The sequence below is a fragment of the Urocampus carinirostris genome, chromosome 13, assembly GCF_059441175.1.
Source record: "Urocampus carinirostris isolate Australia breed hairy pipefish chromosome 13, RoL_Ucar_1.0, whole genome shotgun sequence".
Classification (NCBI taxonomy): domain Eukaryota; kingdom Metazoa; phylum Chordata; class Actinopteri; order Syngnathiformes; family Syngnathidae; genus Urocampus; species Urocampus carinirostris.
In genome coordinates, this window is record NC_142361.1 from 12,672,155 (window position 1) to 12,685,930 (window position 13,776).

At 43.4% G+C, this 13,776-nt stretch overlaps 1 protein-coding gene across 1 annotated transcript in view; it reads left to right on the forward strand.

Moving 5' to 3' along the window:
• oprm1 (opioid receptor, mu 1) overlaps window positions 1–5,720 on the forward strand; it is a 43,476-nt gene extending 37,756 nt beyond the window's left edge. The window contains exons 3-6 of the mRNA XM_088351242.1: window positions 165–340; window positions 1,486–1,664; window positions 3,439–3,622; window positions 5,351–5,720. Coding sequence (XP_088207368.1) covers window positions 165–340; window positions 1,486–1,664; window positions 3,439–3,622; window positions 5,351–5,356 — 545 coding nt within the window. The 3' untranslated portion in view covers window positions 5,357–5,720. The remainder of the gene's footprint in view (window positions 1–164; window positions 341–1,485; window positions 1,665–3,438; window positions 3,623–5,350) is intronic.
• The last annotated feature ends 8,056 nt before the right edge of the window (window positions 5,721–13,776 follow it).

Consider the following 13,776-nt stretch of genomic DNA (forward strand, 5'->3'; position numbering starts at 1 on the left):
CTTTATACATATATCTAAACCTCTATATATGTCCTATCTCTCTTTCTCTCTCTCTCTCTCTCTCTGTCTCTCTCTCTCTCTTTCTCTCACTGTATTTGTATCTCGCTCTATCTATCTCATATCTATTTTCCCATTTTATCTGCATTTTTGCCTGTACCACCCAGCCCCGAGCATCGTGGACTGCAAGCTGATCTTCCCACACCCATCTTGGTACTGGGACATCCTGCTGAAAATCTGTGTGTTCATTTTCGCCTTCATCATGCCCGTACTCATCATCACCGTTTGCTACGGCCTGATGGTCCTGCGCCTCAAGAGCGTCCGCATGCTGTCCGGCTCGCAGGTACCCCCCACTCGCCTGTTTCAATAACGCTCCGATTGATTTTAGTCACGTGAAAACACTAAAGAAAATCATAAAAACAGACAAAGCTAGAGGTGGCCTGAGAATCGATCAGTAGGTAACAATTGTTATGTGTATTGAAAAAACAATTTTGTGGTTGGGTATAATGAAAACAAAGGACGTCTGAAGGTCTGTACTAATACGTTGCAACTCGAAGGACAAAAATCAGAATGACTTTCATAGTTTAGTCAACACTTTACATAAGGAGAGAAGACATCAATAAATTTGTAACCTGCAAGGAGAACAGGAGAGGCCTGCAAAAATAAAACCTCAGATAAGAAATTTCCAATCTTTTCTAAAGGCCTCTCTCGTATTAATTATCCAAGGTTACAAAAAAAAGATCCTCTCTAAAGGGTGTGGTTATCAAAGAGCAGCCACACCAATCGTACCAGGCCATGTGTTGTTTGGTACTGGGTCGCACAGAAATAAATGAAAGTTGCCCTATCTTAGAAAAATAGACATTTATATTTTGACTATAACATATAAATCGTACATTTGTCTCAAGGTTTTACAGTAGTTCACCGCTCACGGATCACTTAACCGCAACGCTGAATTCTAACCACTGTTTTTAGGGATGTAAATAACAGGAAAAAGCATTCAATTTGATCTAATTATCACACTATCTTTACTCACAGTACCACGTTGTTACTATGCACCCGATTCTAAACACAAATTTACATAGTAAATTTTATTTTGCTATGGTGTTCATTGTTTTAATGATGGCCCCACGTTTTCAACAACGTGGTACCAGTGGTTAAAGCAGTGTGATGATAAAATAAAATCTTACACATTTTTCCGAGTCATCTACATCCCCAGTGAACAAGTGATTATACAGTGGATTTAAGCCTATTCGTACTATCATTATAATTGGTGCTACTGTTAATTTTGGTCTGGGCTGCGAGAATAATGTCATTTAACCAGTCCATAGTACATGAAAGGTTACAGACCACTGTTGTAGATGGTGCATAATGGTAAAAGAAACGAAGAACCCAGGCATCCTCTGCATTCTCCTTCGAGGAGACCAATATTAAAACCAGAAAAAAACAGAGTAAATTTATTAGTAGGTAACATCTGACGTCCTGGTGCAGGAAAAAGACCGTAACTTGCGCCGAATCACGCGCATGGTGCTGGTAGTGGTGGCTGTCTTCATAGTGTGCTGGACGCCCATCCATATTTTCGTCATCATCATCGCCCTGATTAACATCTCCAGCTCCACCTTCCAGACCATCACCTGGCACTTCTGCATCGCCCTTGGCTACACAAACAGGTACCAGACTACATAACTGCCTCGTGACAATAAAGCAATATGATGTATTGAGCAAGATTGAAAGGCAGGGGTGGGCAAACCTTTTGAGTCGCAGGCCCCATTGGATTAATAAATATTAGCAGAAGAGCCTGGTCAGGATGTAAATCACTTATTTATTCAATGTTGTTTATCTGCTGATAAAAATCTTAAACATGAATTATTTAAGTTTTACACACCAACATTAAAAAATACACGAGGAAAAAAGATAAAGTAGGCATATACAATTTGTCTCATGTGCATTTATGAATAAATACACATACAGACATCGACGTGTACAGTGCATGCCACATTTCATTTTATAGTTGTCTATAAATAATCATTTCATCAAATTGCTTCTGAAAAACTCAGATTTAAAGTAAAGTCATTATTATGTCCCTTATTGGGAAATAATTTCAATTATTTGCACTGAAAAACTCAAAATGCATTGGGTGTTTTTTTTCATTACATTCCATAAATATATTGATTGTTAAAATAAATACACGATTAAAAGAAGTAGCTGTCACGGAGACATGTAGCAAGTTATTCGAATGTTGGTCTCTGTTGCAGTGCACTATTTCGTTTTGTAGAAAATAATTTACAGGAATAGAAACAAGGGACAACATTTCAATTGTAGCATTTAGCACTACCGTTTTTTTCTGGTGGGTCGGATTAAAAAGCCTGGGTGGCTGCATGCGACCCGTGAGCCATCGTTTGCCCATCCCTATTAGAAGGTGTCTGTTAAGTCTTCAAGACTGTGCATAATATGCTGCTCCGTTTATTAAACTCATTTAAGCCGCTTTTATCCGGGATATTGTTTTTTCGGTCATGACATGACATCCTTCTCGGCGGCAAGGCCCCAGGGGTGGATGAGATCACTAAGGCGTCGGTTGTTCTGGGCATGACATGCTTGACACGCCTCGGCAACATCGCATGGATAACAGGGACAGTACCTATGGACTGGCAGATGGGGGTGGTGGTCCTCCTTTTGAAGAAGGTGGACCAGAGCGTGTGTTCCAACTGCAGGAAGAAATACAGTTCTCAGCCTCCCTGGTAAGGTCTATTCGGGAGTACAGTAGAGGAGTGTTCGTCAGGAGAGTTTGGTCCACATTGCCAGCAGCAAGTCGGATTCGTTTCCAGATGGAGTTGGACTCCATCAAGGCTGCCATTTGTCACTGATTCTGTTCATTATGGGCAGAATTTCTAGGCGCAGTTTTAGCGGGGTAGGGGTCCGGTTTGTATGCAGTATGCATCTCTGCTTTTTGCAGATGATGTGGTGCTGTTAGCTTCTTCGTGATCTTCAGCTCTGACTGCGGCTTTGCTGCAGAGGGTGAAGCAGACGGGATGGGAATAAGCACCTTAAAGTCTGAGACCATAGTTCTCAGCCGGAAAAGGGTGACAAGCGCTGTCTGGGTTTGGGATAAGATCATCCCTTAAGTTCAAATATTTCGGGGTCTTGTTCAGAAGTGAGGTTAAAAATGATTGAGAGATCAACAGACGGATTGGTGCAGCATCTGCACTCATGCATCCCCTCTATCTGTCCATAGTGGTGCAGTGGGAGCCGAGGCAAAAGGCAACACTCTCGGTTTACAAGTCGATCTACGTTCCCACCCTCACCTATTGTCATAAAATATCTTAAAAATAGAAAAGTGATGCTTAAAGTGTCAAATTTGCCACTTGCAGCAAAATTGTATCAGCTAATTTTCCACATTTTAGTTCTTGTTCAATGATATTAAAACTGTATATATTACACTTACAGCAGCCTAAACCCGGTTCTCTACGGCTATCTGGATGAGAACTTCAAGCGTTGTTTTCGCGAGTTCTGCTCAACCGGCCCTTCTCTACTGGAGATGCAGAACTCCACCCGGGTGTGCGCGGTAGGACGCAAGATGCCACAGCACGAGCCTAACAGTGCACAGACTGGAGACAGGTCCAATCAGCAGGTATGTTAGAGATAGTGTTAACAAATGATTAAACTACCGAGGTTGTAAAAAACTGGCTGGAAGTTAACACAGCAATGTATTTGGATTTAATTAACAAATGCTACCATTTTAACACCTAAAGGTCGCATGCATCATTTGAGGTGTCCTTAAAAATGTGGAAAGTTAAACATTTTATCTGTGAAATGTGTGTTAAGAATGCCCAACTGAGTTCAAGTAGCCCATGTACTTTATTTTCCACTATGCTTATCTGCTTTTATCTTATTTTTAGCACAGCTCTTCTGGAAAGAACACAATGGGGGGAATAAGAGGAAGGTCGATGGCGGGGAGTATTGGAGAGTGACATCATATTTGTCCCTGAGGTTCTTCTTTGTTTCTATTTGTTAGTGTAGTACAAAAATGGTGAAAATAAGAAGAGGCCTTCTTTAAGTACAATCCGAACGCCAACTCAAAACCCAAAAGGATGAAGAAAGAAATGATTCGAGTGTGTCTAAAAATTGGTTGTATGCATCATGAACAAGCTGACAGAGGCTGCAAAGATGATGCAAGATAGCAGATGCGGGCAGCAAGTAAAACAGTTCAAAGTTTCGTGTAGCTCTAAGTCACAGGTGTAAGAGTTGTAAGTTTGAGTTTTCATTCAAGTCCTAAGATCCTGTAAAAAAAAAAGTCAAGCAAGTTGATTTGAGGTTCGCACAGATGCTAATGCAATCTTAATGTACCAATTTAACATAAACTTGTGAAAAATTTTACCATAAATTGTTTTTTTTATATTTTTTGATTAATGCATGGGAGAAAGGAAGTCCGTGTCAGTTATTCAAATTGTTAACTTGGAAATGTACTGACCTATTGTAAGTACATTATTGCATATGATTTCATTGAAAGAATGTCAAACAATTACATTTTAGCTTTGTACTGATGCTTATGCAAGCTAAACACGCTAATGCTAGTGATGAGTTAAAAGGTTGGTAGACACTCAAAAAAAGTTGTGAAGAAATCAAATGATTTTGAACGCGCAATATAAATGTTTAACTTTTATACAGGCTCTCGCCGAAACCCTTTCTGTTTATCAAATCTCCTAGTTTACAAAAGCAGGTTTAAGGCGTGTGAATATCAAAGAACAGCAACATAACCAGCAGAAAGGGACAATGATGTAAACAGTTCATATTAGTTAACCCGATTAGGCCCAACCTCACCCATACTATAACTATGGTGCCCTCCAAATCAATTGAGTTTGAGATGCCTAGTTTAATAAAAGAGAAGGACATCTCTAGTCTAAGTGAGATCTTGGTAACTGACAAGTTTATAGATCCTGCCTAAAGACCACAATGATGAGTTCTCAGTTTTGTAGACACTTAAACTAAGTAGAGAATCCATCAAATAATGTTCTACTCGCAAGAAGAACAGGAGAGGCCTGTAAAGACAACCCCGAAAGAGGAAATTTCCAATCTGTTCTAAAGATCCCTCCTGAGCCCTTTCTTTTTTATTAAATCCAGGATACAAACGCAGATCTAAAGTGTGGGGTGATCAAAGAACAGCAACGTACCGGTAATTGGTCAAAAGTGACAATGATGCAAACAGTCAAATAGTCAAGACCTCGTTTAACAGCATCCTATGCAATCACCTTCGCAAGTGTCCAATATTAAAAACATAATAAAATTATGTACTAGCTAATCATGACCATGCGCCCTCTGAGTCACTTTCAACGGGCGTCATTTTTCTTTCTGTCGGCAGGTATGACTAGCCATGGAGGAGTCGTCTGTTGACATTCGCTGTCGGGGCAGCGCCAACGACGACCTCAACTCTGAAGTTACTCAAGTCACCACAGGCCTCTGATTACCCCCACACACCTTTTTTTCACATTTCGGCTGATTGCAACAGGAAATGTCGCAGAGCAGCAAATGGCGCAGGACCATTGGAAAATCACGAATGGGTGCATGCTGGACATATACCAACAGCAAATACAAAAATGCTGACTATTCTTTAAAACCTCTCCTCTTGGTGGCTTTAAATCCTCAGTGACTTTACTAGACACACTTGCTGACTCTGATGAGATCCAATGCAGGACTGAAGCCAACATTCAAAAAAATATACAGGGTGTCTCAAAAAAATGTACTCACTCTTAGAATGACGAGAAAACCTTTATTTATGAACATAGAGTGAAGTGAAATAGCATCGAATACATGAGACAAATGTAATTGAAGAATCATGTTCGCAAATGTTCAAAGTGATGACCATTATTGTCCAGACATCGCTGATAACGCGCAAACTTCGCGAAACACAGAAAAAGATTGAGTACATTTTTTTGAGACACCCTGTATATACATATAAATATATATACTGCAGCTGTATAATTCTGCCCTAGTGTAATCCTGCCTAGTGCTGATTTTGGAGGGAGAGACCGTCTAATTCTCGAACTGTGTCAACAACCTATTGTAAGCCAAACTATTAACTGCGCCGGATACATCTTACAATCCTAATCAACAGTCATTCAGCATCAAGCCAAGAACCGTATCTGTGAACCAAGTCGAGAAGAAGTCAAAATCAGCTTCATCATATGAATGTAATTTGTATCACGAATGAGATGAGATCCTGCCCCAAGTAGAGTTCAAGTATCTCGGGGTCTTGTTCACGTTTGAGGGTAAAATGGAACGGGAGATCGACAGACAGATTGGTGCAGAGTCTGCCATCATGCGGACCCCTGCACCGGTCCGTAGTGGTGAGCCGGAAGGCAAAAGGTCTTGATTTAACCAGTCATCATTTGAACCAACCTTCACGGCGAGTTGCCACATCTGACAATTAAATCAAGTAATTAAATCAAACCTATCATAGAATTTCGAGATAATTTCATAAATTTTCGACATTGCAAACAGGTTATATTTTCGATGATAAGTTTTTCATGTGGATGAATCCTGCGGAGTCCAGCTGGGGGAGGGGGAGAGGAACAGGAATAGGTGGTTGGAGTAGGAGCAGGTCATGTCTGTGGGAACCTTCCCCCAAGGCAAAACAGAATGCTGTCCCAAAGTTACCTTACAATTACGTTAGCTCCCTTTGGGTGAGCCTCAAGTTATGTAAAATAAATCCTAATTTCTCAAACTACGAGAATTTATCCATCCAACCATCCATTTTCTGCACCGCTTATCCTCAGTACTGTCACAGGGTTGCTGGAGCCCATCCCAGCTATCTTTTGGCAGTGGGCAGGGGACACCCTGAACTGGTTGCACAGAGACGGACAACTCACTCACTCATTCACACCTAGGGACAATTTGGACTGCACAATTAAACTGACATGCAGGTTTTTGGAATATGGGAGGAGACCGGAGTGCCCGTGTAGCGACCCTCGTTCATGCACGACACAAGGTTTCACAATCTCTGGTTTATTGCCTGCATTCAGTAAATAAAACAATACAAAAGTCAAGGGTCTCTGTTCTCGACTGCAATTATCTTCAACGCTTACAAAAATCACTTAAGCTACGGCAAGCGCTGAATGAGGTACCGGAATATTAACAGTAATACAACAAAAACACAGATTTTGTGAGAATTCAAAAAAACATTCAAAACAATCAAATTTCAACTCTGTTACACCCACCCCCACCGAATTCTGGACAAAATCTCACACTTGGTTATAAAATCAAAATCAATATATAACAGTAGTCATTGGGTCACACATATTAGGACCGACTTGAGAAGTATCCTTTAAGGATGCAGTGGCCAGAGAAAATTCTCTGAACCAGCCACCGGCTATAGAATGCCTTACACATTCCACATTCACCCAAGACATATACAAGACATAAATGAGCACAAAACATTCTCTCCAAAACCAAGTTATTTCAGAAGAATTTTAAAGGGAAAAAATGTCATGCCCCAAGAGCTCGAACTACTGTGTTACGCATAGTCTAAACATTACACTGTAGGTGTCTGGTGACATCTTGTCTAGCCATAGTGTGAAGAAGCCTGTTGACTGGTCGTATAACACGACCCAGGCGTGTAGTGCGGTGTGGTGCAGACTCTGGTTGATCAGTGTGGCTAACGTTACCTCCAGAGACAGCAGCCACTACAGATTGAACACGGTCATGCTCACTAAGAGTCGAATTGTCATCCCTAACAGCAGTGTCGTGAGTATGAGTGGTCAAGGAATGACCAGAGTGATCAGAACTTTCAGAGTTCAGCCCATGCACCCACTCTCTGGTTCTCTCCCCAGATGCAGGTGTGAGATCTGTGTAGTTGTCAAGGCCTGAGATGCTTACAAGACTCTGCGCATCATCTGCCGCACATTCAGACCGGTTTAGCTGAGCAGGCACTCGAGCATGAGACTCTTCGGAGACAGTGGGACTGGTCATTGAAGAACAAACAGAGGCAGATGATTGTGCAGAGGACAAAGACAAATCAGACTGGGGAGAGGGCTGGTCTTGAACTGGGAGAAAGTTAACCAACATCAGCAGGTTACGGTGAACAACCTTCTCATTCCCTGTGATGGTGTCTTGAATTCTGAATGTGTGTGTTTGAGGGTTCATCTCAATAACAGTGTAGATGATAGACTCCCACCTATCAGCCAATTTTCGCTTGCCCCTCTCATTTTTGTTCGCCACAAGGACTCTATCTCCAACTTCAATTGACGGCCCTTTTGCTGCCCTGTTATAGAGTCGAGTCTGTCTGCCCTGTTCCTTTTTTGCATGTTCCTGAGCAATTGACATAGCCTCCTTCAGGTCTTCAGACAGTTTTGCAACATATCTGCCGTAGGTGGTAATGTCAGGGTCAGACAAAATGTTCCCAAACAGAGTGTCAACTGGGAGGCGAGGAACTCTCCCAAACATCAAGTAAAATGGTGCATATCCAGTAGTTTCATGAGCAGTGCAATTGTACATGAATGTGAGTGTTTGTAAACGTCTTGGCCAGTCCTGCTTTGATTCAGGGGGCAGAGCTCTGATCATATTGCCCAAAGTACGATTAAAACGCTCAACACTTCCATTTCCCATCGGATGGTACGGGGTAGTATGTGACTTATGCACCCCAGATAATTGTAAAAGTTCTGCGACCAAATTGCTCTCAAAGCTTGGGCCTTGATCACTGTGGATCCTCTCCGGAAAGCCATAAACACAAAAATACTTTTCCCATAGAACTTTAGCTACTTGCCTGGCTGACTGGTCTCTACATGGAAAAGCTTGTGCCAATCTGGTGAAATGATCTGTTATGACTAGTACGTCAACAGATTTGTTGTGTGAATCTTCAGCAGACCAGAAATCAATACAAACAAGTTGCAATGGGCGGGAAGTGGCAATGCTTTCCAGAGGGGCCCTCCCTGCAGGCTCAGTGACTTTGCTGACTATGCAACGCTGACATTGACGAACATGCATCCTCACATCTCTGTCCATATGCAACCAAAAGAATCTCTGTCTGGCGATGCTCAGGGTTCTTGACTGGCCTTGATGGCCCGCACTGTCATGCACCCCTTTTAAAACTTCGGCCTTCAGGCAATCAGGGACCACTAACTGATGGCGTTTTGCATTTGAAATCTGATTACGGGATACTCTGTACAAAACATCATCACTCAGAACAAACTTCTCCCAGTGCTTCAGGAGGCCCAGAACTTGACTTGTCTCGTGTGCCCTTTCACGTCTAGACGGTCTTCGAGACCGTTCCACATAAAACCGAAGACGAGACAAAACTCTGTCCCTGGACTGAGCCTCCCGCAGGTCATCCATGGAGAAAGCAGGCAGACTGGGTAGTGTATCTGGGATAAGGTGGGGCATGTGGCTTATCAGTTGAGCTGCACGAGTTCTCGCACCGGAGGCCCATTCAGTGTGTGACTGGACAACAGCAGCAACTTCCTGATTGGATACAGTCTGGGCCGACACGAGTAATGACTGGACATTTGTAGCTATAGAATGAGACAGCTTCTCTGCCATGACAGGCTGATCTGTAGAGTCTCTGAAAGTCTGTTGGACGGCTGTATCAGACAAAACCTCAGCTTCCGCAGTGAGATCATGAAGAGGTTCACTGACTAGTCTGTGGCCAACATTCTGACAAAAAGGGACACGGCTGAGAGCGTCAGCAACCGTGTTTTTGGGACCAGGCACATATTTGATTTCAAAATTGTAACTGGCCAGCTTTGACACCCATCTTTGCTCACAACAGTCCAATTTGGGTTTAGTCATAATGTGTGTAAGTGGATTATTGTCAGTCCAGACGGTAAACTCATGGCCTTTCAACCAATGGCTAAACTTCTCACACACAGCCCACTTCAGTGCAAGAAATTCCAAACGGTGAGCTGGGTAGTTCTTCTGTGACCGGGTCAAAGACTTGCTAGCGAACGCAATTGGCCTAGCCACTGTGTCACCTTCACGTACCTGGGACAAAACGGCTCCAAGGCCATCCAGTGAGGCGTCAGTCGACAGCAAAAATGGACGACTAAAGTCTGGATGAGCCAAAACCACAGAATGGATAAGGGCCTTTTTGAGGTCTGTAAATGCCTGGTCGTGGTCAGCAGTCCAGTCACCTGATTTCAGTTTGCGGCCCACTACAGTGCATTTGGGCTTTCTGCCTTTCTTCTGTTTCTGGCCAGCCAGCAGATAAAACAAGGGCTTTGCGAGTGTTGAATACCCCGGAATGAAGTGTTGATAAAAATTTAACATGCCCAAGAAAGACCGTACACGTTTCACAGAAGGTGTCGCTCCATCCGACTCCATCAAGTCCGCCACAGTCATTTTGCTTATACTTTCAACTTTTTCTGGATCGGTTGACACTCCATGTTCATCAATAATGTGCCCCAAGAATTTTACAGATTTCCTTAAAAAGTGACATTTCCTGGGGGCCAGTTTCAGATTGTGGGCACGGAGTCTGCTGAACACCATTTCAAGACGTCTGAGTGCAGAACTTTCATCAGGGGCAAAAACTAAAATGTCGTCCAAGTAGCATAGCAGACTTAAATAGTTTTGGTCCCCGAAAATGGATGTCATCATCCTCATGAAACTCCCTGGGCTATTACAGAGCCCCTGTGGCAACCTGTTGTACTCATAAAGCCCCATAGGCGTAGTGAACGCTGAGTACTTCCTATCATCTTCATGTAAAGGCATGTTGTAAAACCCAGACGTCAAGTCCATTGTACTGAAGAAGGAGTTGCCACCAAGTGCTGCTAAGCAATCAGCCTGATGTGGCAGAGGATGAGCGTCTTTCAGAGTCCTCTTGTTCAACCACCTAAAGTCAGTGCACACACGCATATCACCATTCTTCTTCCAGATGAGAACTAAAGGTGAAGCATATTCACTTGTCGACTTCCGAATGATCTCTTTCTCTTCCATTTCATTCAAAACTTCTGAACGGCTTTTGGTCAACCAGATGGATTCTGTGAACAAAGTCCTTCGCCTTTCCGCAGTCAAGGTGATTACGCGAGAAGATGTCTTGGTAGTGAATGATCAGCTCTGACAACTTGTCTTTACACTCAGACGATGCATCACAACAGCCAACATCTAGTTCACCCAGGCCAATGGACTGTAGCTTCTCCTCAGCATTACTTACATCAGAGCAGACAGGGGGCAATTGCTCAACGGAAGTACTCTGATGGCCACTGACCAGGTCTAGATCCTCCAAAGCAACACAAGGCACCAAGTCAGCCAGCTTTGCATTGTGTCTCAAAAACAGCGGATATTCTGTGACATTCATGACCTTCAGTGGAACCCATCCATCTGCCCACAGAGGTGTGACGATTCTGGCGACCATTAGACCCTTGGGGGCAGATCGTGCCGACGTAGGTTCTGTCATCGCTGCGCTCCCAGGAGATACTAGTGCATTTTTTGACAGCTTCCCCCACAAGAGGTACTCACGGCCAGGCTCAAGGCATGTGGCTGAATTGCAGAGCACTGTGCCTATCTTCTCGGGCATTTCACCACCACTCCATCTATGCAAGCCAGCTAGCAATGAAAGAAATTGCTCAGTTTCAGCATTAGTGGATGATGGAGCAGAGATTGCTGTCCAGTACGCACCAAACTTCTTTGACTCATGCAATATGTTTCTGATAACATTAGTTCCAATGATTAGGTCATCAGGTTGCCCCTCAACAACAATTGTTGGCACAATCATTTTACAATTATTGATTTCCATTTCGATGTTGAAAGCTGACTTTGGGCACACTCATCGACCCCCAACACCAATGAGTGTCACGTTGATGGAAAATTCGTCTTCTGTATGTACTGCTCCAACAGAGAGCATCTTACGCAGAGCAGTCTCACTCACGGTACAGGCCATGGAGCCACTATCCAACATCCCCCCCAAAGTCATACTGCTCCCCACTCTAACTGGTACATAAAACAAACTATCGCGGCCCCCTACAGTATGTGTGTTTTGATAAACAATATTAGGCAACTGAGATTGTGTGAACGTGTCAAAATTAAAAACTGAATTGAAATTGAGATCAAATGGGTGGGAGAACTCATTTTGACCTGTACGGCCTCCCTCTGAATACAGGTCAGCTAGTTTCCCGAAACTGAACTGATTTGGGGAGAAACTTTGTCGGGGCAATGCTGCTTAGAGTGACCAGGGGCTAGGCACTTGAAACACAGATTATTCAATTTGCAATGATATAAAGTGGAGTGATCAGCGCCACCACACACCTTACATGGAGGAGAGTTGAAAGGACTTAGGCACCTCTGAATACGCTCAGGATTCCGTGGCTCCACTCTAGACAAAACTCTCTCTAGCATGCTCATCATTCGGCCAAAGACATCACTGTCATCTTTCTGAGCAGGCTGTGGGACATACTGTGGTGGGACATGCTGTGGTGGGACATGCTGTGATGGGACACGGACAGGCGGTGAGACATGCTGTGGGCGCTGGGCATGCTGTCGAACACACGAAAAATGTGTATATGGATCGGGGTTAACATGGTGGGGACAAATGGACTGGAGACCCGTCTCTATAGAGCCAGAGTAGGAACAACAAGGAGATTCACTGTCAAGCACTGCAGTCTGGTAATTCTTCAGTGGAGGGACACTGCAAGACCTAGTTGACGCCCCTGATTCCCTTTGATACTCATCTATCCTGAGTTGAACGTCCTTAGAAGTCCACTCATTAACAGGCTTGCATCTGAAAATGTTTGATAGCTGTGGATCAGGACAGTACTTTGCAAACATTTGTGCCACTTCCCCGCCAAGGTTTTCCATTTTTCTGCCCAAGCGACGCAAACCCTCATCAGCAGTGTCTGCTGCTTTGTTTAGTCTGATCCAGTAGTCAACTGGATTTTCCTTTGGTGTGGGTAGCGTGGTGTAAAAGTCTTGCAACGGGAGAGTTGACGAGGAATGACTAAAGTATCGTATTAGAATGTCATAAATGATATCTGGGTCTTGCCTCACATCAAGTGCCTCATCACTCCTGAGAGCTACTCTGACAACGTCTCTTGCCCTCCCTAAAAGCCTGCTTAGTATCTCATCTGCTTCCTCAGCTGTTGTATAGGACTGTTTCCGAAGCTGGGCTTTAGTCATGGTGATCCATTCTTGAATTGAACACTTGTCAGAACCATTTCCCCTGAAAGTCACAATTTCACGTTCAGTCTTGACATGGACAATTACCGGTGTAGTGTTTTCCTGCGTTGTGTTATGTGGTCTAGGGTCGTCTTTAGTCATAACAGTCGCTGCTTTTCCAGTCATTGGTGTGTCATGTGCATGTGTGCGATCAATGAAACCAGAAGAGAGCAGACTAGCCAATACTGAGTTGCCTATCTGCTCTCCAATTCGGCCTACCATGTCAGTCAGGTGTTGCAGGGCAATATTATCACTCATTTGGGTTGAAGTCTGTGCACTCTCCCTCAAGAACTGTTCACTTGGAGACCAGTTTGGGCTCATACCACGCCCCCTGTCCCTCCCATCACTAACATGTTCTTGGAGACCACTTACACCTTCACTTCCATACCCACTAGTAAGTGTGTTTGCATTCAAACCATTAAAATGGACACCCCTGCCAATAGAAAAGCCCTGAAAATCGTCATTTTGACTACTATATCCTTCAGCCATTATACTTTTGATAATACAAAGAATAGAAAATAAAACAGGAAAAAAATAAAAACCAGAAATTAACTAATAATTTACGTATCGATAGCAAATGCACAGTGGCACAAATACATAAAACAAAATCAAAGCGCCAATGCAGTGCAACAGTACCCTCTAGTGGAC